The 27,984-nt window shown below is 61.4% G+C and overlaps 2 protein-coding genes across 6 annotated transcripts; one reads left to right on the forward strand and one right to left on the reverse strand.

Moving 5' to 3' along the window:
- The first annotated feature begins 65 nt into the window (after positions 1-65).
- CPSF1 (cleavage and polyadenylation specific factor 1) lies at positions 66-14,171 on the forward strand. Of its 4 annotated transcripts, none has more exons than XM_061122914.1 (38): positions 67-170; positions 236-394; positions 6,413-6,440; positions 6,531-6,673; positions 6,752-6,832; positions 6,910-7,061; positions 7,162-7,308; positions 7,399-7,538; positions 7,609-7,719; positions 7,799-7,892; positions 7,975-8,062; positions 8,146-8,268; positions 8,347-8,398; positions 8,493-8,587; positions 8,657-8,731; positions 8,817-8,897; positions 8,968-9,057; positions 9,226-9,336; positions 9,406-9,547; positions 9,631-9,809; positions 9,892-10,028; positions 10,110-10,284; positions 10,359-10,565; positions 10,637-10,726; positions 10,806-10,949; positions 11,038-11,190; positions 11,914-12,030; positions 12,104-12,194; positions 12,266-12,350; positions 12,421-12,562; positions 12,635-12,787; positions 12,871-13,047; positions 13,142-13,208; positions 13,280-13,327; positions 13,413-13,568; positions 13,639-13,768; positions 13,847-13,985; positions 14,058-14,171. In XM_061122914.1, the coding sequence occupies exons 2-38, from the start codon at positions 251-253 to the stop codon at positions 14,103-14,105; spliced, it is 4,335 nt and encodes a 1,444-aa protein (XP_060978897.1). In that variant the 5' UTR covers positions 67-170; positions 236-250; the 3' UTR covers positions 14,106-14,171. The 4 variants fall into 4 exon arrangements, with proteins under 4 accessions (XP_060978899.1, XP_060978897.1, XP_060978898.1 ...); XM_061122915.1 differs by having other exon boundaries at positions 9,895-10,028; XM_061122917.1 differs by having other exon boundaries at positions 126-141.
- On the reverse strand, positions 14,163-27,978 carry ADCK5 (aarF domain containing kinase 5). Of its 2 annotated transcripts, XM_061122931.1 has the most exons (15): positions 27,872-27,978; positions 21,111-21,214; positions 20,561-20,710; positions 16,843-16,918; positions 16,534-16,734; positions 16,313-16,453; positions 16,125-16,238; positions 15,922-16,053; positions 15,493-15,576; positions 15,300-15,381; positions 15,140-15,218; positions 14,968-15,059; positions 14,654-14,906; positions 14,470-14,586; positions 14,163-14,389 (listed from the first exon to the last, which is right to left on the reverse strand). In XM_061122931.1, exons 1-15 carry the CDS (start codon positions 27,881-27,883, stop codon positions 14,284-14,286), a joined length of 1,743 nt encoding a protein of 580 aa, XP_060978914.1. In that variant the 5' UTR covers positions 27,884-27,978; the 3' UTR covers positions 14,163-14,283. The 2 variants fall into 2 exon arrangements, with proteins under 2 accessions (XP_060978914.1, XP_060978915.1); XM_061122932.1 differs by lacking the exons at positions 21,111-21,214; positions 27,872-27,978 and having other exon boundaries at positions 16,534-16,729; positions 20,561-20,699.
- Between the last annotated feature and the right edge of the window lie 6 nt (positions 27,979-27,984).

Here is a 27,984-nt window from a genome sequence, read left to right on the forward strand (position 1 = left end):
CGCGAGGCTGCCCCCGGCCGCCAGGGGCCGCTGAGTTCCCCGCCGCCGCCGCCGCGCTTCGGTGGAACTGCGCAGGCGCAGGACCCGGAACCTCGGCGCGCGGCTTCCGCGTCTGGGCGGACCGTGTTCGGCGCCGTACAGGTCCCCCGTCAGCCGGCTCCAACTGCCAGGTGGGTGCGGGCGGGCCGGGGGTTGCGCGCGGGAGTTCTACTCACCCTGTCCCCTTCCTGTGCAGCCCGAGCGCGGCGCCATGTACGCCGTGTACAAGCAGGCGCATCCGCCCACCGGCCTCGAGTTCTCCATGTACTGCAACTTCTTTAACAACAGCGAGCGCAACCTCGTGGTGGCCGGGACCTCGCAGCTCTACGTGTACCGCCTCAACCGGGACTCCGAGGTAGGCAGGCCCGCTGGGGCCGCCGCGCCCCGCGGCGAAGGGTGCCCGGGACCGAGGAGGAGCGGGCCGACGGCGCCGCGCTTGGTGGTGTCTAGGAACCAGGTTCTTCAACCTCCTCACTCTCTGTTGGGCTCGGCGGCCTACCCTGGGCATCTCATTTGCTCTTTCGTTTTTTCAACAAATCACGTGAACATGTACTGTGTGCTCGGTTTTAGCGATACGGTAGAGAACAAAACCTGCACAAACTCGGAGCAGGAGGACACCTACTGACTAAATACACGCGTGAGAACACACACACCTGTGGACACCCTGCAGGGACAGCGAAGGAAATAGATGAGGGCTGAGGGATCAGAGGAGCCTCCTTTAGGCAGAGTAGGAATTCGTTGGGGGAAGAACATTCTTGGCAAAGGGAACAAGGCTGGGTGTAGGGTGGGGGCAGGTTGTGGTTTGGAGGTCAGTAAAGTGTGATGAATCCCTCGGTGGGGAAAACACCAGGGGTGCTCTGATTGCCCGAGGTGTGAGGGTTTTGGTGGGGGGTGGCTTCTTGCAAGAGACATCTTCGCATCTGTTCTTGAAAGGGGAGTAAGAGCCAGATTCAAGGATGGCGAGGGGTGGGTTCCAGGCAGATGCAAGGCCAGTGTGCTGGCCAGAAGCATCTGAGGGCAGGCAGGGTTGGACTGGGGTGCAGAGTGGAAGTGGGGCAGGAAGGGTTGTCCTCCGCAGGGCAGGGTTCTGAGTAAGGGCTGGGGCAGCAGGGAGGAGGCCGCCTTCCCGGGCACTTTCTTCAGGACACTAGTGTTTGTTTTGTGTTAAATGTGTGTACTGCTGTACTAATCCACACATGACGAAGCAAGCAAAATACAGAAGAATGTATAAGAGGTTAGTGACTGTTTGTGTCAGTAAATAATCTTAGTTTAAGCTTTTGTGCTACAGCAGTTTTGAGATCAGTATTTGGCTTTTGTCAACATTTCAGTCAAAACTGAAAATGGATTTTTGCAAATAAATACATATGGCTCTACATTGAATGAGAGCATCTTTGCTGTATATACTATATCTGACACTGGTTTTCAGTCAACTTTCAGGGACAAATTGAATGTTTTTACATCTGTATATGTTTTACACATGGGTTCACAGCCCCTTAGCAGTCACTCACTTGTCTTTCTAGGAGTCATCTGTTAAGAGCCTGTTTTGTGTGGGCATCTTGGGAGGGGTTGGTGAGCTGCCTTCATGGCTGTGGTTCTGGGTGTGGGGGGCCACACGCTGCAAGTGCAGCACACACTGGAGGCCAGAGTGCCGGTGCACACCACCAGGACAGGATGGGGAGTGGGGAGCCAGGCAAGGTCTAAAGCTCACCTCCTTGGAAATGTGAGATTTGAGTGGGTGAGGAGGAGCTGATGGGGAGAGCCTTGTAGGTGTGGGGAGAAGAGCTTTGAGGCGGAGCAAAGGTGCCAGGGCAGTAGGGAGGGAAGAGTGGCTGGTCAGGGGGCTCGTGAGGTTGGGTTGGGGCATCAGCAGGGCAGCCTTGAGGGCAGTCTTGGGAGCTGAGTGTTGACCCAAGGCCGATGGTGAGTTAAGGTTTGGGCAGAGGAGTGAGCTGATCTGACCCTGACCCTTGTCTCCTGGGGTCGCTGTGGTTGCGACAGTAGAAGGCGACTGGGCTGGGTGGTTGTTGGTGGGGCAAGCAGGCAGGATAGATGGGATGTGGGGCGGGCAAGGGAGCGGAGCCATGGGCCGTGCAGAGGCTTTGCCAGGATTGGGTTTCAGGCCAGACTAACCCTGCAGGTGAAGTTGCTGGCACCTGTGGAGGAGATGGTTGCGGGACGGGGGGCGTGGGGGCAGGAGTGCACCTTGGACGTTGTTGGAGTATGTGTTGCTGTTAGCAGCTCGAAGCAGCTGCCTGTGCCTCGTTGTCTGTGGTCAGGAAGCCGGGAGCTCCACCGTCTGCAGGCCCCACTGGGGTATGGTTTCTGCCATCTCTGGATGCGTGCATGCAGCTACTGCAGAAAATATCTGTCCTTGCGTTGTGGCCTCCCCCAGGGCAAGGGCTGAGAGACCCATCAGACTGGAAGCCGTGGAGTCTTTCATGACCTAATCTGGATGCTGGGCCCTATGTTTCTGAGCCTCAGATGGGTCCTGAGACCTGGACGGACTTGGCGACCCTGATGAGGAAGCCTGGCATCAGGTGGGATGTGGCCTGGTGAGGCCAGGAACCCAGAGCAGGAGAGTTAGCACCAGTGGACAGAGACAACTCTGTGGGGGAGATCTACGCGAAGGGAAGGGAAGGGATGGAGCAGGAACTGGTAGGAAAAGCAGGGTTTTGTGAGGTGAGTGAGGGCGCATTGATGCTCTGAAAGGAAGGAGCACTGGGCCCCCCTGCGTGCCCACCGAGACCCTCAGAGGCTTTGCACGCCTTTCAAGAGCTGTGGAGAACCCCACAGAAGACCCTCAGCAGACCGGACGCACTGCTGGGCCTGAGCAGGTGTCGCTCCGCAGCCTATCAGTGCAGGGCGGCTTCCAGCTCCTGGCGGAGCGCAGAGTGTAGTGGCAGGAGGTGGCGTGGCGCCTGGGTGGAGCCCTCAGTGGCTGAGCCTGTTGGGGACCAGCCTAGTCCCTGCTGCAGGACAGCCTGCCTGGAGCCCCGGACACGCGGTCACCAGGGTGGCACAGCCCTGAGGGCAGCCAGGAGCCAGGATGGCACCACAGGGACCATGTGGACGCACGCCCAGCCTCTGCCTGGTGAGGCCTGGGCCCGGTCTGGGTGATGGGAAGGGCCTGTCTCCTTCTCTCTCCACGGGGCTAGCCCGGTGTCTGACCAGTGGCCTCGCGGTGGCTGAGCCTCCTGGGCGCTGAGACCAGTCTGGGGCCAGACCACCCACAGGGCATGGCCTCCCTTTTGAGGCTCCTGTCCTTCAGAGCAGCCCCCAGCTGGGATGAAGACAGGATGGTGAGCCCTGCGGGGCCGTGTTCAGTCTCCGCCAGGGCGCCAGGTGCACGGGCAGGGCCTGCAGAGTGGCAGCAAGGAGGGGAGAGGGTCCCGAGCAGGTGGTGGGCCTGGCACTGGGCGTGCGCCTGGCTCAGGTCCTGGGCCGGCAGACACCGGACAGCAGCTGGAGCATGTAAGCTGTGTGTTGGAGGCGGGTGAGTGCTGGCCTGGGGCAGCTGTGACCTTGGAGAGGAAAAGAAATGTAGGAAATGTAGGTCAGTTCCCTAAAATTAATGACAGTCCCAAGTAAATAGAAAAGGTGTCATGGACGGGAAGTCTCAATATTGTAGAGATGTCACCCCCCCAAATTAATCCAAAATTGTGTCCTTTTTCTCAAAGTTGCAATAAAGTTTCTCAATAGGTTTATTCATCTTCATTCTCAGATTTACATGGAGGAGCCAAAAATCAGTAATGTATAATTTTAAAGATGAACAAGATGGAGCACTTGCCCTATAGGATTGTCAGGAATCATGTGTGTGTGTGTGTGTGTGTGTAACTGTGTAAGCTGAATGATTAGGTACAGAAAGACAAATTTAAAAGTCACTTTTGGGGACTTCCATGCAGAGAGTGCAGGTTCCACCCCTAGTTGGGGAACGATCTCCACATGCTATGTGGCCAAAAAAGTTACTTATGAATTGACCATTTTGTCGTGAAATGTCACTCTTTAATACTCTTTGCCTTAAGATCTACTTTGTCTAGTAGTAGGCGACCGCAGTTTTTTTTGTTTGTTTAAGTCCTTGCATAGAATATCTTTTAAAAATCTGTGAATCAATAGCAAATAGTTTGATGTTGTTTATTATTCTGACGGTTTTTGTTGTCTTCTGGCCTGAGTGTTTGGTTTATTTATTTATTCTGTCATGAATGGGTCTGGTTTGGTCTGTTATTTGAGGTGATTTCTTGTGTAGTTGGGTTTGAATCAGCGTCTGGCATCTTGCTATTCTTTTATTTGTTGTTTTGGATTGATCAGCTATTTTATTTCATTTTATCTCTTTAAGAAATATTTTATTTGTTCACTTATTTTTATTTTATTTGGCTATGCTGGGTCTTAGTTGTGACATGTGGGACCAGGATCAAATCTGGCTCTCTGGCATTGGGAGCATGGGGTCTTAGCTACTTACTGGGCCACCAGGGGAGTCCCTCATTTCATCTTTTCTGTTGACTTCTGGTTGTGCATTTTGTCTTACTCTCTAATGAGTCACATTCGAGGTCACAGCAGTCTCTGGCTCGAGGGAACCTCCCCAGACAGCCTAGAATCCTTGTAACTCTTCACCCTCTTTCCCCGCTCACTGCGTCCTGTTGTCACAGGCTTGCTCCTGCAGAACATTACACTGTTGTTAGCATTTTGGTTTTACATAAATTCAGACTCTCAGAAAAGCTGATAAGCACCAGAATTTCCTGCATACCCTCATCTACAGTCCTGAATGTGTTGGCGTATCTCTGTCTTTTTCCCTGGACCTGGAGGATCCCCTTGGCTTTTCCCAGAGGTCAGCACATCTGTGCATCCAGGCAACACTACAGTCCCTGCTGGGACCACAGGCCCATGCGAGTCCAAGCCTGGTCAGATCCTTGGTGTGGTCCTGGGTGCCGGTGTCGGTGGCTTGGAGAGGTGGGTGGCCAGCCAGCCTCCCCACTGTGACGCGGACTGAGGTGGAAGGTGCCGTCTCACGCTCAGACCTTCCTCTGCGCTCGGCGTCTGTGGGACGGCGGCGGGGTGGCTGGGGCACACCTCGCTCCCTCCTCCTAGTCCTTCCTTCATTTATTATCACACATTCAGCAGTTCACACTCTGCGCAGGAGGCTGTAGTCTTTTTTTGTCATCTGCGGTCTTCAGCCTGAAGACCTTCCTTTGGTAATTGTTGAAGAGTGTTTCTGATGTTGATGATCTTGGTCAACTTTTGTCTGTCTGAAAACGTTTTTTATTTCAAATTCCTTTTTGAAGGATATTTTCATTGGGTTTACAATTCTAAGTTGACTGTTTTCTTCTTTCATCACTTTAAAGACCGTCTCTGAAAAAAATAAAGACTGTCTCTGGCTCCTATAGTCAGTTTTAATGAAGGTGGCATCTCTGTTCTCCTCTGACTGCTTTTATGATACTTGTCTTTGTCTTTGATTTTCTTTCAACTGCGATGTGCTTGGCTGTAGTTTTGTTTTTTTGTCCTGTTTTGGGACTTGCTGACCTTGAATCTGTAGGCCGATGCTTCTCATCAGGATGTTTTGGTTGTGTCTTCAGTTAGAGGTTCTGTCCTTTTCCTACCTCTGCCTTCTAAATTGCTAGTGGTGTGTTAGACTAATTACGTCCACGTGTGTCTTAAAATATGTTCTGTTTTCCCTCTGTGTCTTGTTACTGCACAGAGTGGCAGGTGGTCTGCATCTGGACCTTGTGTCTGGCCAAGGGAGACGGTGTCCTGGGCTGGACCCACCGCCGAGGGTGACTTTCATGCTTAGTCCGATTGCGTCCCTGCTAGAGACCTGCTGGGGATGACTTTGACTGGATTAAGGAAGTTGTGTTCTGGGGTTAGCAAGGATTTCTGTCATGAATGGGTCTCGTCTAACTGTTACAAGTGCTTGACATAGTGAAAACAATAGATGGTTTTTCTCCTTGCTTGAGAGTGGTGGGTTGTACTGGGGGGCGTTCCCGGGATGCAGCTCAGTGGTGGTGTGGCCGCCTCCCCTCACCAGGGTCCTGGGCCCCAGGCCCACCTGGACGACGCAGATGGGGTGAGGCCTGGCCCCTGTAGGGCCACCGTCACACCCAGTTAGGCTCAGCAGAGCTGGGGTTCCTTCTTCCCAGCAAGCACGCGTCATCACTGGCTGGCCCAGGGTGAGTCTGAGTGGTTTGGAGGGGCACATACAGTGCTGTCCAGCCTTTGACCCTGAGAGCGTCAGGAGAGCTGGGAGCGCTTCCTGCAGTCTGGGGGCCCGGCCATCTCCAGGAGGGCCTGGTCACCTGCTCCCCATTGAGGGCTCGTGGCCACAGGGCAGGTCGTGGGTAAGGTGGGCCCTTCACAGTTTTTTCCTTCTTCCTCCCTCCTCCAGGCGCCAACCAAAAATGACAGGAGCACAGGTGAGTGAGCACAGGGTGGCTGCCCAGCGTGAACCTGGGGGGTGGGGACTGGGCGTGGGCCCCAGACCCCTGTCCACTTTCTCGCTGCAGAGGGCAAGGCCCACCGGGAGCACCGGGAAAAGCTGGAGCTGGTGGCTTCCTTCTCCTTCTTTGGCAACGTCATGTCCATGGCCAGCGTGCAGCTGGCGGGCGCCAAGAGGGATGCCCTCCTCCTGAGCTTCAAGGATGCCAAGGTGGGGTGGGCAGGGGTGGGCAGGGGTCGGGTCTGGGGAGTGTGAGGGGAGGGCCGCGTTCTGACCTGCCGCCCCCAGCTCTCGGTGGTGGAGTACGACCCGGGCACCCACGACCTCAAGACCCTGTCTCTGCACTACTTCGAGGAGCCTGAGCTGCGGGTAGGGCTCGCCTCCCCACCCCCAACCCAGCCCCATGCCTCTGGGGGGGGCTCCTGCCTGACGCCCCTCTCCCGCAGGACGGCTTCGTGCAGAACGTGCACACGCCGCGGGTGCGTGTGGACCCCGACGGGCGCTGTGCGGCCATGCTCATCTACGGCACGCGGCTGGTGGTCCTGCCCTTCCGCAGGGAGAGCCTGGCCGAGGAGCACGAGGGGCTTGTGGGGGAGGGGTGAGTGTGGGGGCAGGGCAGGGGGCCCTGCGGAGCCCAGGTCTGCCCTACGCTGCCCCCGCTGACACCTGCTGCCCCCGCTGACACCTGCTGCCCCCAGGCAGAGGTCCAGCTTCCTGCCCAGCTACATCATCGATGTGCGGGCCCTGGACGAGAAGCTTCTCAACATCGTCGACCTGCAGTTCTTGCATGGCTACTACGAGCCCACCCTGCTCATCCTGTTTGAGCCCAACCAGACGTGGCCTGGGTGAGGGCCCGCCGCGGGGGAGGAGCCCGGCTGGTCTCCAGGGGGTGGGCCCGCTGTGCTGGCCCCACACTGACCCCTGTTGGCCCCCAGGCGGGTGGCCGTGCGGCAGGACACGTGCTCCATTGTGGCCATCTCCCTGAACATCACGCAGAAGGTGCACCCCGTCATCTGGTCCCTCACCAGCCTGCCCTTCGACTGCACCCAGGCCCTGGCGGTGCCCAAGCCCATAGGTGAGAGGGGCCTGGGCCGGGGGTGGGGTGTGGAGTGTGCTGGGCCCTGCCACCAGCATGTCTGTTCCAGGCGGGGTGGTGGTCTTCGCGGTCAACTCGCTGCTGTACCTGAACCAGAGCGTCCCTCCCTACGGCGTGGCTCTCAACAGCCTCACCACCGGCACCACTGCCTTCCCCCTGCGTGAGTGCTGGGGAGGGGGGGAGGGGGCCCGGGGTGGCAGGGGCTGCTGCTGGGCCTGGCTGACCACCCCTGCCCACAGGCACCCAGGAAGGTGTGCGGATCACCCTGGACTGTGCTCAGGCGGCCTTCATCTCCTATGACAAGATGGTCATCTCCCTCAAGGGCGGTGAGATGTGAGTCCCCGCTCTGGGCCCCATCCTCCCGGGCGGGGGTGGGGGGTGGTCCCCGCGCCCCAGCTGAGTGTCCCCCCCGCAGCTACGTGCTGACGCTCATCACGGACGGCATGCGCAGCGTCCGGGCCTTCCACTTCGACAAGGCTGCCGCCAGCGTCCTCACCAGCAGCGTGAGTGGGGTGTCAGGGGGGTGGCCCCGGGCCCCGGCCGGGCTGGGCCGGGCCGGCCTCACCCTTACCTGTCCCGCCCCCAGATGGTCACCATGGAGCCTGGGTACCTGTTCCTCGGCTCTCGTCTTGGCAACTCGCTGCTCCTCAAGTACACAGAGAAGCTGCAGGAGCCCCCGGCTGGCACCGCCCGCGAGGCTGCCGACAAGGTGGGCGTGGGCCTGTGGGCACATGGCCCCTGCAGGCAGCCTCTGGGGTACTCACCCCCTGCCCCTCCTACCTCACAGGAAGAGCCTCCCTCCAAGAAGAAGCGTGTGGACGCCGCTGTGGGCTGGTCAGGTGCGGGCTGGTCAGGTGCAGGCTGGTCGGGTGAGGGCTGAACATCAGGTGCAGGCCAGCAGGTGGGCTCAGGTGGGCTCTCGTCATGCTCCAGGGGGCAAGTCAGTGCCACAGGATGAGGTGGACGAGATTGAAGTGTATGGCAGCGAGGCGCAGTCAGGCACACAGCTGGCCACGTACTCCTTCGAGGTGAGGTGGGGCTTAGAGTGGTCGCCCGGTCCTGGCCAGCCTGCCACCTGACCGCTGCCGTGCCCACAGGTGTGCGACAGCATCCTGAACATTGGACCCTGTGCCAACGCTGCCATGGGCGAGCCCGCCTTCCTCTCTGAAGAGGTGCCCACGGGGCGGGGGAGGGGGGCGGGCGGGGTGGGCCGCACGGCAGAGGTCCGGCCCTCACCCCTGCCCCCGCCCCGCGCAGTTTCAAAACAGTCCGGAGCCAGACCTGGAGATCGTGGTGTGCTCCGGCTACGGCAAGAACGGGGCCCTGTCGGTGCTGCAGGTGAGGGGCGGTCAGGGGCTGCCTCCTGGCGGGGCCTGGGCGGGCTGCTGACCCCTGCCTGTCCTTCCAGAAGAGCATCCGGCCCCAGGTGGTGACGACCTTTGAGCTCCCTGGCTGCTATGACATGTGGACCGTCATCGCCCCCGTACGTAAAGAGCAGGTGAGTGCGCCCAGGTTGGCGACTTCCAGCCAGCGGTGCTGGCCTGCACCTGGCCTATGGCAGGCGCCCACAGCTGCAGGGCCTGGGACCCGGCTCTGAGCTGCTCAGCCTTGATGCTCAGGTGGCGTGGGCTGGGCTGGGAATCCCTGCCCTCTTCTGCCCTCACAGGAGGAGACCCTCAAGGGGGAGGGCACGGAGCCAGAGTCTGGTGCCCCCGAAGCCGAGGATGACGGGCGGAGACACGGGTTCCTCATTCTCAGCCGGGAAGACTCTACCATGGTGAGGCTCCCAGAGCCTGGGCTGGGGCCCTGCTTGTGAGCAGTGCCCCTCACCCACTGCTGCCCACAGATCCTCCAGACGGGGCAGGAGATCATGGAGCTGGACACCAGTGGCTTCGCCACGCAGGGCCCCACAGTCTTTGCTGGCAACATTGGGGACAATCGCTACATCGTGCAGGTGTCGCCACTCGGCATCCGCCTGTTGGAAGGAGGTGGGCCAGGGCTCGGGCAGGTGGGCCCAGGCCCGGGGCTGACGCGTGCTCCCTGCCCTGTGCTGACTGGCCTGTGTCTGCAGTGAACCAGCTGCACTTCATCCCGGTGGACCTGGGCTCCCCCATCGTGCAGTGTGCTGTGGCCGACCCCTATGTGGTCATCATGAGCGCCGAGGGCCACGTCACCATGTTCCTGCTCAAGAGTGACTCGTACGGGGGCCGCCATCACCGCCTGGCGCTGCACAAGCCATCCCTGCACCATGTAGGCGCCCTGCTCTGTCCCGGGGCCTGCTGACCCCTGCCCACGCGCCCCCTCCCCGGCTGAGCGCCCTCCCTCCCCACAGCAGTCCAAGGTGATCACACTGTGCCTGTACCGGGATGTCAGTGGCATGTTCACCACCGAGAGCCGCCTGGGCGGAGTCCGCGACGAGCTGGGAGGCCGCGGTGGCCCTGAGGCTGAGGGCCAGGGTGCGGAGACCAGGTGTGTGAGGGCGGCGGGGCGGGGGTGGGGCGGGTGGGCCACGCGCCTGTGAGCTGTGACCTGTGATGCCCACCACCACAGCCCCACAGTGGACGATGAGGAGGAGATGCTCTACGGGGACTCGGGCTCCCTCTTCAGCCCCAGCAAGGAAGAGGCGCGCAGGAGCAGCCAGCCGCCTGCTGACCGCGACCCTGCGCCCTTCCGGGCTGAGCCCACGCACTGGTGCCTGCTGGTGCGGGAGAACGGTGCCATGGAGGTGGGTGGTGCCCCGCACCCATGCCCCCCAGGCCTGCCCGGCGCCCGCCCCCAACTGACTGCGCCGCCCCACAGATCTACCAGCTCCCCGACTGGCGGCTCGTGTTCCTGGTGAAGAACTTCCCTGTGGGCCAGCGCGTCCTGGTGGACAGCTCCTTTGGCCAGCCCACCACCCAGGGTGAAGCCCGGAAGGAGGAGGCCACGCGCCAGGGCGAGCTGCCCCTGGTCAAGGAGGTGCTGCTGGTGGCGCTGGGGAGTCGCCAGCGCCGGCCCTACTTGCTGGTGAGTAACCCGCCCACCCCCCCGCCCTGGCCTGCCCACGGGCCCTGCTGCCTGACATCCCCTGTCCCCAGGTGCATGTGGACCAGGAGCTCCTCATTTACGAGGCCTTCCCCCACGACTCACAGCTCGGCCAGGGAAACCTCAAAGTTCGCTTCAAGAAGGTGCAGTGACTGGCAGGGCTGGGTGTGGGGGTGGTGAGGCAAGGCTGGGGGCCCCGGCCCTTACTGCAGCACCCCCCAGGTCCCCCACAACATCAACTTCCGGGAGAAGAAGCCAAAGCCGTCCAAGAAGAAGGTGGAAGGGGGTAGCATGGAGGAGGGGACAGGGCCCCGCGGCCGCGTGGCGCGATTCCGCTACTTTGAGGACATTTACGGCTACTCTGGGGTAGGCTGGCTGCTCTGCGGGGCAGGGTTGGCGAGCATGGCGCCTCCCCCCACAGCGTGAGGGGCTTCCTCACGCTGTCCGCCCCCAGGTGTTCATCTGCGGTCCCTCGCCCCACTGGCTGCTGGTGACTGGCCGGGGGGCCCTGCGGCTGCACCCCATGGGCATCGATGGCCCCATCGACTCCTTTGCCCCGTTCCACAACGTCAACTGCCCCCGAGGGTTCCTGTACTTCAACAGACAGGTAGGGAGGCCCCAAGAGGCCCGGCCAGGCATGCCAACCCCCGCTGAGGACAACTGGGCAGGACCAGGTGCTGGGGCCCAAGAAAGAGGCCCTCAACCCATGGCTGGGAATGGGGACGCCCTGGCATGGAGAGTCGGGGTGTCCGGTGGGTGGTGGGAGCCAAGATCAAGGAGGTGACATGGGGCTGAACACTGGAGAAGCTTGGAGGACAGGGAGGTCGGCAGTGCAGGGTGTGGCCCATGAGGGCTGCAGCCGGGTTCAGTCACTGGTCTGCCCACTGGGCACCCAGCTCTGCCCGAGGCGGCGGGTGACCGTCCAGGGTGCTCACGTACCCTGAGCCTCCTCATGTCACAAAGATGACAGCCGTGGCCCTTGTGGACCGCCGAGGACTTGGCAGGCGCTGGTGCACTTAGGAGCGGGCTGGAGGGGAGCCGCTGGGCGGGCCCTGTGTGCAGACGCTGGCGTGGCGTGCGCATGTCCCACCCTGTGCCTGCAGCCTCCAGCGCCCCCTGAGCCCAGCCTCGGCCACACCCGTGGCCAGCCCTGGGCAAACCTGGGTGAACGCACAGGAAGCCCATGAAGCACAGGACAGCAGGCCGTAGCCTCTGTCGCCGCCCCTGTGCTAGCGGAGCTGCGGGCTGAGCTGGGAGCCCTCGGAGGCCTGGGTTCACCGGCTCGGCCTTCAGTGGGTGCCAGGCCTCCCTCACCCGTGTGCCCACCCAGGGCGAGCTGAGGATCAGCGTTCTGCCTGCCTACTTGTCCTACGACGCCCCGTGGCCTGTTCGGAAGATCCCGCTGCGCTGCACTGCCCACTACGTGGCTTACCACGTGGAGTCCAAGGTCTGCCTCCACTCGGCCAGGGACCCTTGGGGCTGGGGTGGGCCCTGGCTCCTGACGCCCTGCTCTCCCCAAGGTGTACGCCGTCGCCACCAGCACCAGCACACCCTGCACGCGTGTTCCACGCATGACAGGCGAGGAGAAGGAGTTTGAGACCATCGAGAGAGGTGCGTGGGGCTCCAGGCTGGGCCTGTCCTGGGGGCCGCTCCTCCCTGATGGTCCCCCTCTGTCCTCACAGATGAGCGGTACGTCCACCCTCAGCAGGAGGCCTTCTGCATCCAGCTCATCTCCCCGGTCAGCTGGGAGGCCATCCCCAACGCCAGGTGAGGCTGTGCCCGCGAGGGGTGGGGTAGGGCGGGCCGGGGCTGGCCCTGACCGGGGCTCTGCCCGCAGGATCGAGCTGGAGGAGTGGGAGCACGTGACCTGCATGAAGACCGTGTCTTTGCGCAGCGAGGAGACTGTGTCGGGTCTCAAGGGCTACGTGGCCGCAGGGACCTGCCTCATGCAAGGGGAGGAGGTCACGTGCCGAGGGCGGGTAAGTGGCCAGCGGGGCTTTTGAGGCGGGCAGTGCCTGGCACCCTGACTCAGCCACTCACCTCCCCGGCAGATCCTGATCATGGATGTGATCGAGGTGGTGCCTGAGCCTGGCCAGCCCCTGACCAAGAACAAGTTTAAGGTCCTGTACGAGAAGGAGCAGAAGGGCCCCGTGACCGCCCTGTGCCACTGCAACGGCCATCTGGTGTCAGCCATTGGCCAGAAGGTGTGCGCCCCCCAGCAGCCCCCTCACTGCCGCCTCCCCAGGCACCCCCCAGCTACTCACTCCCCCCCCACCCCCACCCCCAGATCTTCCTATGGAGCCTGCGGGCCAGCGAGCTGACGGGCATGGCCTTCATCGACACGCAGCTCTACATCCACCAGATGATCAGCGTCAAGAACTTCATCCTGGCTGCGGATGTCATGAAGAGCATCTCGCTGCTGCGCTACCAGGAGGAGAGCAAGACGCTGAGCCTCGTTTCCCGGGTGCGGAGGGGTCCGTGGTGCGCCCTAGGGGCTGGGGGCTGGCCCAGGCCCAGGCCGTCCTGATGGCCGCCTTCCCCGGCCCTCCTGTCCTCAGGATGCCAAGCCCCTGGAAGTGTACAGTGTGGACTTCATGGTGGACAACGCGCAGCTGGGCTTCCTGGGTGAGTTTGGGAGCTGGGGTGCCTGAGACCCCTGGGTGTGCGCAGGGGCTGACTTGGCTCTGATTCCCCAGTGTCTGACCGTGACCGCAACCTCATGGTCTACATGTACCTGCCGGAAGGTGAGTGCTCCCTCCCTCCTCTGCTGGGCGGGGTCAGGCGGGGGCCAGGCAGGCAGTGAGTGACCTGAGGTCCCCTGTGGCCCAGCCAAGGAGAGCTTTGGGGGTATGCGACTGCTGCGCCGGGCGGACTTCCACGTGGGTGCCCACGTGAACACGTTCTGGAGGACCCCGTGCCGGGGGGCCGCTGAGGGGCCCAGCAAAAAGTCTGTCGTGTGGGAGAACAAGCACATCACGTGGTTCGGTGAGCGTGGGGCCGGGGTGGGGGCAGCGGGCCGTGGCGGGGGCACTGGGCTCATTCCCTATCTCCTCAGCCACACTGGACGGTGGCATTGGGCTGCTGCTGCCCATGCAGGAGAAGACCTACCGGCGGCTGCTGATGCTGCAGAATGCCCTGACCACCATGCTGCCCCACCATGCTGGCCTCAACCCCCGCGCCTTCCGGTGAGCACACCCCCAACCTGACCAGACCGCCCGGGTCAGCCCAGACCCCTCATGGCCTATGCCGTCCGCACCCCCCAGGATGCTGCACGTGGACAGGCGTGTCCTACAGAACGCCGTGCGCAACGTGCTGGATGGGGAGCTGCTCAACCGCTACCTGTACCTGAGCACCATGGAGCGCGGGGAGCTGGCCAAGAAGATCGGCACCACGCCCGACATTGTGAGCCACCCCCACCGCCTGCCCCCGCCTGCCCCCAGCCGGCCTCCCGCCCTCACCCAGTTCTCTCTGCAGATCCTGGACGACCTGTTGGAGACGGACCGAGTCACTGCCCATTTCTAGACCCCTGGATACCGCCACTCCTCCCCACCCCCTTTTTGTACAAAATAAAAACACTTGTTTTCAGAAGAGCGTTGTGATTATTTCGGGGCCCCAGGGCATCCCGTACTCCAACAAATCAGTCACTTGGCCCTGGCCGGGTGCGTGGTAGGACGAGCTCTGTGGTCCTGCCCGGGATGCCCTAGGTCTCCAGGTACTTTGACAGCCCCTCGGTGTCAGGCATGATGCCCAGGTAGACCAGAACTCGAACCAGGAGAGCAGTGAGCCGCATCGACAGGGTCTCCAGCCTGTGCGGGGGTCAATGGGGGCAGGTAGGTGGGGAGTGGGCCCTGGCCTTCCGTCCTCCGGCCCCCACATGCCAGCTCACCTCAGGGCCACTTCAAACTTGAACGTCTCCCAGACGACCCTGACATGGCGCAGGATGCTGGCGCCGTAGACGCTCTGATACATGGCACCCGCCAGGCGGCTCCAGCCCCGGACTGCACTGCATGGAGACCACGTGTGAGGTCAGCACAGCCACCCGCCCCCTACCCCGGGCTGCGCGGCCCTACCTCTTGGCCATGAGGAAGTAGCGGTCCACCGGGGCACCCAGGGCGTTGTTGATGGCACGCACGGTGTTGACGTTGCGCAGCACAAGCAGCATGGAGCGCGGCAGGGCCTTGAGCACGGCCATGACCTCCTCGAAGTGCTCACGGGCCATGTCCTGCATGTAGGCCGCCTCCTCACGGCTCAGCAGGCGCGAGCGCCACAGCTGCCCCAGGCGCACGGGCCGCTGCATGAGCACCTCGGAGAACAGGAGGTAGTCTGGGGGGGCCTGAGCCAGGCTGTGCCCCCTCCGGGCCACACACCCACCCCCCGGCCTCACCTTGCACTCCCAGCTTGGCTGCGTGCACCTTCATGGCCGCCTCGTCCCTCAGGATGATGGCCCGCCACAGCTGGCACAGGGCGAGCCGGTCCCTGCGGGCCCAGCAGTGAGCGGGGTGGGGGTGGGGGGCAGTCGGGGGGGTGTGTCCACCCAGCCCACAGACCCAGCTTACTTCTCGTCCAGGAACTGGTAGAGCCCATGGTCCAGCAGCACCAGCTGAGCCTTCCCGTCTGGGCCTTTCCGCACTAGAACTGGGGACGGGTGGGCTCTAGTTCCCTGTTTCTGGGGTGCAGCCCCCAGCGCCCCCCCCCCAGCCCTGGGGCTCTCCTTACCATTGCCAGGGTGGGGGTCAGAGTGGATGAAACCCGTGTAAAAGATCTGTTCGGCAAAAGCCTTGATCAGCTTCTCTGCAATCTGGGCCGAGGACAGGCCGGGGTGGGGATGGGGTCAGACCACACGCCATCACCCCAGACTCGGGCCACACGCTCCAGTCCAGCCCCACAGCCCGGGACACACAGCACTCACGTCCTGCACCGCCAGCCCCATGCTCTTGATGGCCTCCACGTCATTGACCTTGCAGCCCTCATAGAACTCTGCCGTCAGCACGCGCTGGGAGAGATCAGCTGTCAGCTCCGTGGGCCTCCACACCCCTACCCAGGGGGGCCCAGCCCACCTTACTAGACGTGCCCCAGGGCAGGCGGGGCCCAGCCCACCTTACTGGACGTGCCCCAGGGCAGGCGGGGCCCAGCCCACCTTCCTGGACGTGCCCCAGGGCAGGCGGGGCCCAGCCCACCTTACTGGACGTGCCCCAGGGCAGGTGGGGCCCAGCCCACCTTACTGGACGTGCCCCAGGGCACGCGGGGGCCCAGCCCACCTTACTGGACGTGCTCCAGGGCAGGCAGGGCCCAGCCCACCTTACTGGACGTGCCCCAGGGCACGCGGGGGCCAGCCCACCTTACTGGACGTGCCCCAGTGCACGCGGGGCACCACCACATGGCGAAAGTGTTGCAGCTCCCGTGCACAGCGCTCAGCGTTACGGCCCTCGTTCTCAAAGTCCAGCTCCTGGGCCAGGGTCCCCTTGAGGTCCTGGGGACCATATGGGCAGTTGGGGTTCCAGCCTGGGAGCCAGCCCATCCCAGCCCCCTGCCCCGCAGTACCTGGAGGACCCAGCTGAAGCCGAAGCTGGGGTGCATGAGCTCCACGAGGTGCAGCAGGAGCTCCAGGGTGTGGATGTCGCCGTCAAAGCGGTCCCGCAGATCGATGTACTGCACCTGCACGGGAGGCTTCAGGGAGGACCGGCCGCCAGCACCCCACGCCCCCCACACGCCCCAGGGACCCCTCGTACCTTCACGGCCACCGCAGTACCATCGTGCAGCCTGGCACGGTGCACCTGGGCCAGGCTCGCTGCGGCAATGGGCTGGTAGTCAAACTCCTGGAAAAGCTCATGGGGCGGGGCCTGGAAGTCTTCGAGGAACAGCTGGTCCACCTGGAGGCACGGGCCTTGAGCAGCATGTGGGACGCCATGGGGCCACACTGCCCGCCTCGCGCCCTGGGGGGTGGGCTCACCTCCCGGAAGCCCCGCGTGAGGGCCCTGTCCTCCAGCACCCGCAGCGTCCTGATGTACTCGGGGGGCAGCAGGTGGTTGAAGGAGCAGAGCCCCTGGCCCAGCTTCACGTACAGGCCCCCGTTGCTGATGGCCCCCGCCACCAGGGCGTCAGCTGCCCGCTGATGACACGCAGACATCACTTCCAAGTACCTCGGGCTGTTCTGACCACAGGTAGAGAGGGCAGGGATGGGGGCAGGCAGGCCCCTGCTGCCCCCAGGCATGCCCACCCCGCAGGCACAGGATGGGCTGGCCAGGACGCAGGCACAAACCTCCTCCACCCCATGCAGGATGACGTTCGTGCACCACCAGTAGTCCAGCGAGATCTGCAGGCCGACCCGCAGAGACCTGTGGGCAGAGGATGCCCTCAGCCCCAGCTGGCCCACGTAGCAGGCACCCCACCAGCACCTCGGACGGCTGTGAGCACCTGGGGGGTGCCATGGGGTTCTCGGGACTGTGTAGCCAGCAGGTCTGTCTCAGCTCCTGGGCTGGACACTGGGCAGCCTGCACGCACGCCACCCCCCGGTTCCTGCACACAGATGTGGAGGGCCCAGGACAGCAGGGGGGTGTGGACCCTAATGAGCAGGCGTGTTCCTTCATTCTTTGATAGCACTTGTTACACTGGAAAGCCCACTGCCGAGCAAAGCCACTCCATCTGTGAACACGCTGACTCAGCCCTTGCACAGCAGCCCAGCCTCCTCGGCACTTAGCTGCGCTCTGTGGACTGGAGCCCTGGGTCAAGCCCCGGAGCCGCGGGCGCACCCCAAGCAGTCCCACAGGCCCTGGCCTTCTGGTGCAGGCTGGGGTCATCGCTCCCTTCTGCAACCCAGGCTGTGGACATGGAAGCCCCGGATCTGGAGAGGGGAGGATCCAAAACCAGGCTCCAGACCCTCACTGAGCACCACAAACCAGGTCCACCCAGCCACTCCAGCAAAAAGGACTGTCTGAACATGGCAGGGTGAGCAAGGACACAGGTTTCTCTGAGCTCCCGGGACCTGAGGGAGCTGCCCTCCTTCCTAAGTACTCTGTCCAAAAGCTAACGCAAGGTCTGCACAGGGGCTGACAGTGTGGTGCGGGCAGTGGGGTGAGGTCTACACTCAGGGAGGTGACCTAATAAGTCACTACTTTAGGGACAAGGGCAGCCGGGTGTCTCCCAGGTAGAGAAGAGGTTACAGACAAGAAAGAGCAGAAACCCGGAGGACTTGTGTTGAAAATGGAACAGCACGTTGACCACTGACAACGGGCTACAGAAGCAAACAGCTGGAGTGCACACGCAGCCCAGAGCAGCAAACACACTGGCGCCATGCCAGGGTCCCTGCCCGTCCTGAGGATGGATGGTTGCAAGGCTGAGCCTGGAGTGACTGTGGCACCAGCGGGAGTAAAATGCTCGAAGGATGGATCACGTCGGAAGGATTCAGAAATGTCAGAGATAAAATGCTGTACATTTGAATTATTTACAATAAAATTGTAGAGATTAAAATAGAGGGTCACAAGCCAGGTGCAGGGGCTCCTAGGAACCAAGCCTGAAGAGTCACAGCAACGAGCCGGCAGTGACACCATGCGTCCAGTCCAGGCTGATGTGACCAGGGTTGGGGGGACACACGGGAGGACAGAGCTCCCTGATGGCAGAACAGCCCCTGGGGGTGGATGGGACGGCTGAATGGGGAGGACGAGCTCACTGGAGAAGCACCAGAAGGGAAGGCCCTAAACCAGCAGCCACAGGAGGGGGCAGGGCACCCGCGTCAAAGCACGAGGGAAGCCAAAGGCCAAATGTGAGACAAACCACGAGCACACATCAGACACACGCACGTCAGGGCTCAGCAAAGCTTTTCTTGGAAAGGTCAGACAGCAAACACTGGGCCTCGGAGGGCAGCCTCAGCAGGGGAGGGGGCGGGGCTGTCCTCCAAGGAGCTCTCTACAGAGCAGGCAGCACCTCGGACCGTGTATATGGCACAGGGCCAGGGTGTCGTAGGCCTAATGGCCCGTAGACAGGTCAAGGTCATCATACGATGCAGAATTAACGTGACCCTGTTCCTATAAACCCAGAGGTTTCCTGAGTGAGGCAGTTGATGCTGGCCAGAAAGGACAACCGCGGCATAGAACTCGGGGTCTTCGCTCAGTCAGGCCTATGGAACGCAGCCCCGGCAGAGACTCTGGACACCACAGTCGGGGGCCAGAGGCAAGAGTGCGGAAGCTCTGAGGCGGGGCCGCCCAGACCCCTTCAGGGCACCTCGTTCTTGTGGAGTCTAACTTCACCTTTTTGCAGTAAAAACACTAAAATCAATATGGCATTTTCTGAGCCATCCTACGAAAACTATCAAAACTGAGCGAGGGTGGGGACCGCTCCATGTGTAGCCTGTGGTTTGAGGGGAGGGAACCCATGGGGACGCTGGGACTCAGCTGCCGTCAGATGCCCTGGGCAAGGCGGGGTCTGGGGACCGTGCCCTGAGCCTGAGTTTAGGCACGAGAGCCGTGGAGACTCAGGGCTGTTCCAGGCTGGAGGAGGCTAGACATGGGTCCAGACAGATTCTCATGTGGAAAAGGCTGTTACTGGAAGGCCTGATGACACAGGACAGGGTCTGAGGGCTAGAGGGTCACAATGTGTCTGTCAGCTCCCTGACTGTGGCTGTGGAGGAGAACGTCCTTGTTTAGGAAATACTCAAGGTTTCAGGAATAATGGAGCATGCTGACAACATACTTGTCCATGTTTCAAAAAGAAAAAAGTTGTATTATTAGTCTAACTTCTTTGGATTTTTAAAACTGTGTCCAAAAAAACCAAAACCAAAACCCCATAGGATTTGTAAAGTTAAAATTAAGGAAGAGGTGGGGTCAGAAACCACCCTCAAGCATCCCGGCCCCGTGAGCAGGCCTGGTGTGTGCGCTGCATCCCAGTCTCCCTGCCACAGCAGGACAAGCCCGCCGCCCTTGGGCGAGCTGGGCCCGACATCCTGGGCTCCTGCCAGCACACTGCAGGCTCCCAGCTCTCCAGGGGCCCCGTGGTTGCCCTGCACCCACCAGGGCTCGGCCAGGCCCACCCGTTCTGGCAACTGTCAGGGCTGAGGGCTGAGGAGGCCGCGCAGCTGGTCGGGAAGGTAACTGCTCTAGCACCCTGCCACTCAGTCCCAGCTCGGCTTCTGAAAACTGGCTGTGAAAACCCCCTGAAGGAGGGAGGAGGAGTGGGTGAGTGCGCCAAGCCTACAGCTAACGCGGGGGACAGCAGCACAGGAATTGGAAGGGGAAACGGCCTGGACCCACTGAGGCTGCGGGGACGGTCCCCGCCATCCTGTGGGCCACTCAGGGGAGAGCTGGCCCCACCCACCTCTGGGCTGTGGAGACTGGGAAACATGGGAAGACACAGAGGCCGCTGCCTGGAACCTGCCCAGAAGGGCGACCAGGAGCTCCAGGCAAACCCACAGGTGGAAGAAGGTGAGGTGCTTGTCTGTTCGCCCACCTGTAGCTGCCGCTGGGGTAAATCTCAACGAAGCGGCAACCAAACGCCCCACTTCCTAGGCATCCTAATCCTCCACTGGGCACCAACCTAGGCCGCCCAAGAGCCGCCTTGGGCCATCGCCTCCCAGCCCCAGGGCAGGGATGGGTGGGCTGAGGTCTCCCACTACGGGAGCTGGCTCTTAGGCCTCTGTGGGCAGGAGTCTTGGACCTGACAGGAGCAGGACGCCTGCCCAGGCTTCTCAGAAGGAAGACCGCCCGCGCCGCCCCCAGAATCCTGCCTGGGAGATGCAGAAGCGTGAGGCAGCCTTCAGTTTAAGGAGCCCGGGCTCCAGTGACCAGCAGGGCGTGGTGCTGGTCCAGGCCACTGCTAGTGGAGGCGAGGAGGAAGCCCCCCGCACCCCGAGCTCTCCGCAGGGGCGGTCAGAAGGGAGACAAGGCAGTGGCCAGAGGTGGGTCTGTGGGGGCCACACCCCGTGCAGCGTCAGAGCTCGCAGCAGAACCCTGCAGCCCCAGCCCCCGACGCAGCCGCACCCGCCCTACCTGCTGAAGCGCCCGACGCCGTCCACCACCAGCCGCATCCGCCTCCTCTCCTGGGCTCCCGCTGTCAGGTACCGCGCCCCGAGCAGCAGGGGCGCCCCCAGGGCCGCGGCTGACAGCACCTTCCTCCACAGCGGCTGGGGCCTCAGGGGCCTGCAGGGACACGGGTGCGGTCCAGTCACGGGGTGGCCCCGTCCCCAGCACCACGGCTGCACTAGGACCTCGGCAGGCGGCACCGACTTCAGGTCCAGGTCACCCCACTGAGCCCCACAGACGCCTGGACCCCACGTGGGCTCCATCCTGCCACTGTCCACCCGGTCTTGGACCCTCCTGCCTGCACCCTCGCTGCCCCCAGGTCTCCAACAGGCACGCCCCCCACCACTCTCAGCCCACAGCCCCCGTCAGGTCCCAGACCGGGGCCCTGGCGGTGGGGGGCCGGCACAGCCTGTCATGGGGAGACGCACAGAGAAGGTCCAGCCTCACGACCCCCAACGGAGGGCGCCCTGTATGGTGAGGGGCACGTGCCAGAGGGTGCCTGTGGCGAGCTCCCTACCTTGCTGGCAGGGCTGCAAGGTTCCTCCTGAAGAAGGTGGCAGGGGACGGCCAGGGCTTGGGCCTGCCCTGCAGCAGGGCCGAGTGGAAGTGGCAGAGCTGTGCCTGCAAAGAGCAGAGGGCACAGGGCTGGCAGCAGGAACCCGCCCTGCCCTCCGCGATCCATCCCTGCAGAGCATCAGCGCTTCTTGGGCCCGTGCGTCTGACTCAGGAGCAGCGATGGCTCCAGGTTCAGAGCGCGGGCGAGGGCCAGGCGTCGCACAAGGGAAGCAAGGCCGTGTCCGCACCAGGAGGCCGCCCCCCACAGGCCCTGCCCTCGGCTCCCTGCAGGGTCCTGGGCGCCCTCACTGCCTATTTCCCTTTCTGAGACCAGCAGCTTCCCAGGGAAGAGTCAGGATCAGAAAGGAAGCAGGGCCTCGGGGGCTGGCACTGGGCAAGTAAACAGACACAAGAACATGCGTCTCTGAGCCCCCATGGTGAGACCTGGGGTGGGGGGCTGGGGTGGGGCACAGCCAGGGGCAAGCAGAGAAGTCAAGGCCCCATGAGCTGCCCTGGCTGAGGGGCACAGAAGAAACCACGGCACTGCCAAGCCCACAGTCAGCCTCGGTCTCCCGATCTTACTGGAGTAAGACCTGAAGGGTTCTCAACCTCAGGTTCCCCAACTGTAGACAGTCTCAGTTTTGGGGACAAAAAAAGATTTCGCAAAAAAAAAAAAAGATTTCGCAAACTAAATCATAGCCCAGAGCACAGATGTTAATATTATTCTTACGAAATCTGAGCCAAACAAGGAACTGACTTTCCAATCACTTTCTGGCCAAAGCACACAGCCCTGGAGACAATTTCAAGGATACAAAACAACACCAAAGTCAAAGGAAAAGGTCCATGACCCACTGTCCTCAGAGGAGACCAGGGGTTGACAGAGAGCTCTGCTCCCCAAGGCCACCCGCAGTGAGTGTAGATCCTCAAGGAAAACCCCGCAGGGGCCACAGAGGCAGCCTCGGGCAGATGGGCAGTGAGGGCCAGCCGCCACAGACAGGGCCCACCCTTTCCTAGCCCTCGCCCCCAGCCGGCTGACAACATGAGCCCATGTCCTCCCCAGCAGTGCCCTCTGCGCCGGGTCCAGTGGAGACACACTGGCTGCAGGCTCCTCCAGGCCCTCTCACCGCCGTTGTCCTGCAGCAGGAGGCGCGTGCCCCACATGTGTTGCGCTGGCCCGGCCGTGAAGCCTAGTCCTGGGACACTGGAGCTGCAGCCAGGTGGGGTGTCCCAAGGGAACCCAGGGTTTCGTGCAGGGAGGGCGCAGGAGCAGGCAGGGCCAGATGCCCAGCAAGACCAGCTGCAGCCCAAGGCAGAGCTCAGGAGTGCTCAGGGGGGTGGCATGAGGAGCCGGCATGAGGAGCCAGCATGTGGGCCGAGGCCGGTGCCCAAGTTGAGAGGCCGCCACTCCCCTCCCACCAGCCAGCTGCGCCTCCAGCCAGGGAGCGGTCTGCTGCGGCTCGGTCTTCTCAAAGAGACTATAAACCCACAGAAAAAGAAATGACGACAGCCTGCAGCCCTGGGGCTTCTGTGACCCGGAGAATTCCTGAGCATGGGGCACTCTTCACATAGCACTCCGGCCTCTCCGCAAAGCTGCTCAGGTCCACGCGTTAAGAACTACGGGTACCCAGCACAGGCCCTTGTCAATTCTCTCTCCTTCCTGTAAATACTGCCTGTTTTTCATTAGAAGTTTAAAAAGAGTCGCAAGAAAAAACCTGGGTGGACTTGCACTGCATACAAAGCAAGAACCCTGACTGAACCTCAGTCTGAGAGAAAACGCCTATGAAACACCTGTGGGACCAGAGACAGCAGAGAGCCACAGTCAGGATTTTGAGGTGAGATGGCTTCTGTGGTTACGTCAGAGGATACCCTCCTCCTTTAGGGGTGCATGAAGTGTCGAGATTATGCGTCAAGGTCTGTGACTTACTTTCAAATGGTGCAACGACAACAAAATACGTATGGCTTCAAACAGATCCAGATCAGTTGGAACCAGATGCTAACACTGGTAGACCGAGGCAGTAGCACCTGGGTAAGTAACTCTGGGGGACCCTACGCTTGACCATTTTCGCAGTCGCAGGGATAGTGCATCTGCCGCACTCTCCAGCCCTACCGGGAAGGCGAGGCAGCTGGAGTGGGTCCAGGCAGACCTGGAAACACCCGGAGACGCTGAGTGGCCACAACCCGGGGCGGAGGCGCTCCCGGCATCGAGGGGACCGCTCGCCACCAGCCACCGCATGGGCTCCCCAGAGACTCAGGCTGAGCTGAGGCCGAGGCCGGGGGCAGAGCCAGCCGGCTGGGGCAGACTTTGAATCTGGGCTCCAGCACTTGCCAGCCATGCCGTGTGGGTAAGTTCCTTCCCTCTGTGTCTCAGTTTCCCTGTCTGCAGGGTTGGGACCACGGCACTGCTGCAGTGCGGGTGAATGAACTAACGTCTGGAAAGCCCTTGGGCAGTGCCCAGTGTGGGGGCAGGTGAAGCACCGCCAAGGCCAGCCTGTGGTCAAGGAGCAGGCAGGCCCTTCCAGGTGCTCCTCACTGCACCAAACTGCCCGCTGGTCCCCAGTGCCCTCCTGGGGACCCTCCTCCCAGCGACCCTGCCCTCCCAGCTCCGCAGGAGGACTTATTTGCTGGGTTGAACTAAACTGAGAAAACAGACTACACATCTTCTTTATTTATGATGGGGTTAGGGTGAAACCCATCGTAAGTTGAGAATGTCAGAAGTCGAAAATGCATTTAATACACTGAACCTACCGAAGTTTAGCCTGGTCTTTCTGAAACCTGCTCGGAACACTCACAAGTGGGCAAAACCATCTAGCACAAAGCCTGTTTACACTGAGGCGTGGACCATCTTCTGTAACTGACTGCACATGGCACTAACAGTGAATACAGGACACTGCCAGGGCACCCTGGCGACTGCAGGCTGACGGGGAGCTGCTGCAGCCACAGCCCAACATCAAAGAGAGCATCCACCTCCTGCCGCTGGTCCAGAAAAAGGTCAGACTCAAAGCTGGATGTAGACTTTCTACTGAACATGTATCACTTCCATACCATCATGAGTCAGGGATCAACATGTAGAAAGCATGGAGCAGATTACATACGCAGATAAAGAAACCCTCAGCTCTGGAGCGGATGGCCACTGCCAAGTCCCAGTGGGGACACACCCGAGACAGTGAAGGAAAACGGCCAAAGCTGACTGCTAACGATTACCCGGAGACGCTACCATTCAGAGAGAAGGAAAGGACAGATCCACAAGTTATTCTAGCCAGCATGCCAACGACCTGCAGGTCCAAGGCTGAGGTGAGGCCTGAAGGGGCTGCCACACCAGAGGGCAGGCACAGCGGCTCCAAGACCACAGCTGAGCCCAGCGTCACACCTCCTCCGCCAGGGACCCCACACATGGGTTCCAGGTGTGTTTCAGGGGCGGCAGGAGACTGCGGGCGAGGAGGGTGCCCCGAGAGGGCACTGCCATCAAGGCCTCCACCTGAGGAAGGCCCAGAGTCCATCAGGGAGACTCAGCGGGTCACACGGCGAGGACACTGCCAAAGGAGAAGCATGTGCAGCCCTAGTCGGATCTTCTCCAGGGGAACGGCACCCCTGGGCCGACAGGTGCTGCAGAGCGGGGCCGAGTCCCTGAGGGCTGAACCCTGCACCGCAACACGGGCCTGTCCACCCGCCTCACCGACCTCACTCGGTGCCTGGGGGGCGACTCCCTGCTGACCCCTGCCAAGCTGGAAAGGTGAAAGATGGCAGAAATAAAGTGCCTTGCTCAGGCCCTGGCACCTAACAGGTGCTCAACAAAAGACACTTCTGATGGCGGGGCTTGTTTCCTCACATGGCCCACAGCACAGCAGAGAAGCCAGAGGCTGGGAAACCGAACCGCTTCCCCAGCCCACACCCTTCCCATCCCCAAACCAGCCATCGGGCGGAGCACACTGTCCCTGGAGCCATTAGTAGGAGAGTCCAGTGAGAAAAAGGCAAGTCACCTAACAAGTAAGTTTACACATCATGTTCGTATTAAACACACAGTTCTCTTCACAGGAGAAGGCCGAACCTGAATCACTGACTCTAAAGCTCAGGGCCCTGGCTGCTCCCACAGCCTCCTGACCACTGTCCACCGGCTGGGGCTGGAAGGGAAGCTGAAGAGCAGTGTCCATAGCCTCCGGACACATGGCCGATGCCAAGGGGGCACGGCCAGAAAAGTAACGGCCCCTGACCACGGCCCCCAGAGCAGCTGTCGTTTTCTGAGGAGTCAGCACGGCAGCAGGTGCTCTGGCCGCACTGCCTCATTCCCAGCCCTGACCCCTCACTCAATCGCCTGGGACGAACATCCCTCTGGCAGACCCTGCACAGCCGCGAGGAGCCTGGCCCAGGCCTACTCTCCAGGCCGCTGTTCTGCCTGAACTGTTCCGCCCCCCCCATTCTCAGGGTTCCTTGCTCCCCCACCCCACCCTACCCCACTGTCCTTATCACAGGAGCCCGGGTTAGCCTGCAAGCTTTCTCTCCATCAGGCTGGGCAGGGCCATCTCTTAATCATCTCCGAGATACAGCAGAAATTCTTTATCACAAACACTTGTTGAACTGAGATAAACGGTGGCTAAGTGGAGAAAAAGCCAGAACCCCACATGGCCCAGGCCATCATGCTGCTGAGCAACAGGTGGAAGGCCACGGTCAGGAGAGAGAAGGAGGCCTCTGCTGACGACACCAAAGCCCTCACAGGGCCCAGCGTGCTGGCTCATGCCAGCAACTCCCCAAATATCCCCACCACCCAGGAGACACCCGTGGGTCACAGAGCTATAAATGCAGCAGAGCCAGCAGCCAGACCTTCCAGGACCCAGTCCAGGGCAATACCTACGCATCACACGTGACCCGCACCACACCCAGCAAACAGGTACAGAGAGGCTGCCTCCTCGGCAGCAGGAGCACACGCGTGGCCCTCCTGGGGTGGTCCTCTCACTCCTGAAGCCTCCCGCTTTGGGACAAGATGACGGGGGACTTTTCTCAGCCCGGGTGCACTGTGCTCATCTGGAACTCAGCTAACAATCTATCAAGCAGTGTCACTCAGACAGACACTACAGAGCTCACAAACTCTGTGTGCACATCAACACAGAACCACGAGCACCTGCATTCACGTTTTAGGCACAAGCTGAGCTGTTGGTTTTCCTAACACCCTGTAGATTAGACACAGCAGATTTGAAAAGTCACTGCAGATAAGCCAGGCCCCAGGAGAAAGAAGCAATTGCTGAATCTCATGAGACCTGAAACTACAAAGAGGTGACAAGAATCTGAGCGATGTAACGGCAGGCAGGTCAACAGCCCTGCGCACATAGCAGGAGAGTAAACCAAAGCACTGGGCCTGAATTGTTCTCAAGATTAGGAAGAGAGACTGGGCATCTGGGCCCAGGAAACGTAGTGGAGATGACCTTGAACACCCTGTCCTTTGCTTTTCTAGGGTCTCTGACCCTCTCAGCACCAGTCAGGACTCAGAAGTCTACTGGGCCTTGCTCTACTTACTGGTCATGAGCATCTCCTGCTCAACAGCCAAAGCCTGCCTGCCCACTCCCGAGGGCTGCCTAGAGGACTGAGTGACCTGAATGAGTGAAGCAGCTTTATAAACTATAAAAGACCAACTCACTGTCTCTGCCTGACTCTCAGACTAACACTGCTTCATCATCTCACCCACAAAACACCCCTGTGTAATGGAGCCGCTCTACAAGCCACAGAAGCTAATGGACATTCATTTGTACTAACACCTAAACCCACAAGGCTAGGCTTATTAGAAAACTACGAGGTCTACAGAATATTCCGTTGAAAATGGTGATGAGCCCCACTCAGTCTCCTCACCTCTAAACCAACCACACAAGAAAAGGGCTAGGTTTTTGGAGAGGGAGTGGCTAAGACCTGGGTCAACCACTATGACACCCAGTTTGAAAGGTACTAATTCAAACGGCGGAGAGGCAATAAAACGGGAGGTCGGGGGGGGGGGGGGGGCGGGGACTGGAAAGGCAGGTGCCATGTTCAGGATCAAAAGAAGCTGAGTTAGGAGGGCAGCCCACGGCCAAACAGAAACCTAGGAAGGCCTGAGAGGAGGGGCTTTCTGAGACAGGGCGGGAGGAGGGGTGACCCCGAGACAGAGCCGGGCCGCAGCAGCTGTCACCCCACCTGCCGCCCCCGCAAGTCCTGTCTCCCCAGAGGCGGGGGGCAGCGGTCAGTCCGGGATGACCCGGGCTGGGTTAGTGACACGGGAAAAACGGTGCCCAAGGGAGCAGGTGAAGAAAGGGCGGGGGATCCGCTCTGCGATTCGGGCAGAGCCTGCAGCGGCGAGGGGTCTGAGGCAGACACGGAGCAGGCGGAGGCGAAGGGCGCCAGGCAGCCGCCTCGGGAAAGGGCGTCTCCCTGGGGAGGGGCATCCGTAAGGGACGAGAGGGTCGTCCCTCGCGGGGAAGGAGGCTTTGGAGAGCCGCCTCTGAGACAAGACTCCCGCACCAAGAAGCAGCCTCTGAGAAGCGGAGCTGCGGCGTGCGGCGGGGAAGGCCCGACGTCCCCCCCACAGGGCCTGGGGGCTGAAGCGGGAACCCGAGGACAGGCTGCCTGAGGGCTGTGACGGGCTCCTCCTAGAGCCCTGTGGGTGCCGGCCAGGCGGGAGGATCCCGGGGGGGAGAGTCTCGGGCCCTGCGGGTCCCGGCCGGGCAACCCGAGCAGCGGCAGGGGCGCGAGCGCGCGGGGTCTCACAGGTCTCCACATTTTCTGTCCGCAGCTCGGCTCCCGCTCGACACACGCCGTACACCCGCCGCCAGCCCAGCAGGCCCTGCGGGAGGGGGTGCAGTGCGCACGCGCGCGCCGTC

The sequence above is a fragment of the Dama dama genome, chromosome 21 (genome assembly GCF_033118175.1).
Source record: "Dama dama isolate Ldn47 chromosome 21, ASM3311817v1, whole genome shotgun sequence".
Classification (NCBI taxonomy): domain Eukaryota; kingdom Metazoa; phylum Chordata; class Mammalia; order Artiodactyla; family Cervidae; genus Dama; species Dama dama.

Bases quoted from the DNA above. Each gene is read 5' to 3' on its own strand.
- CPSF1 (XM_061122914.1), top strand. From the start codon at position 251: ATGTACGCCGTGTACAAGCAGGCGCATCCGCCCACCGGCCTCGAGTTC. The intron at 10,285-10,358 runs GTGGGTGGTGCC...GCCGCCCCACAG, and splicing joins GGGAGAACGGTGCCATGGAG to ATCTACCAGCTCCCCGACTG. The intron at 13,048-13,141 runs GTGCGGAGGGGT...TCCTGTCCTCAG, and splicing joins CGCTGAGCCTCGTTTCCCGG to GATGCCAAGCCCCTGGAAGT.
- ADCK5 (XM_061122931.1), bottom strand. The intron at 16,735-16,842 runs GTTTGTGCCTGC...ACCTGTGGTCAG, and splicing joins TCCTGCATGGGGTGGAGGAG to AACAGCCCGAGGTACTTGGA. The intron at 15,060-15,139 runs GTAAGCTGGGTC...CTGGGCCCGCAG, and splicing joins TACCAGTTCCTGGACGAGAA to GGACCGGCTCGCCCTGTGCC.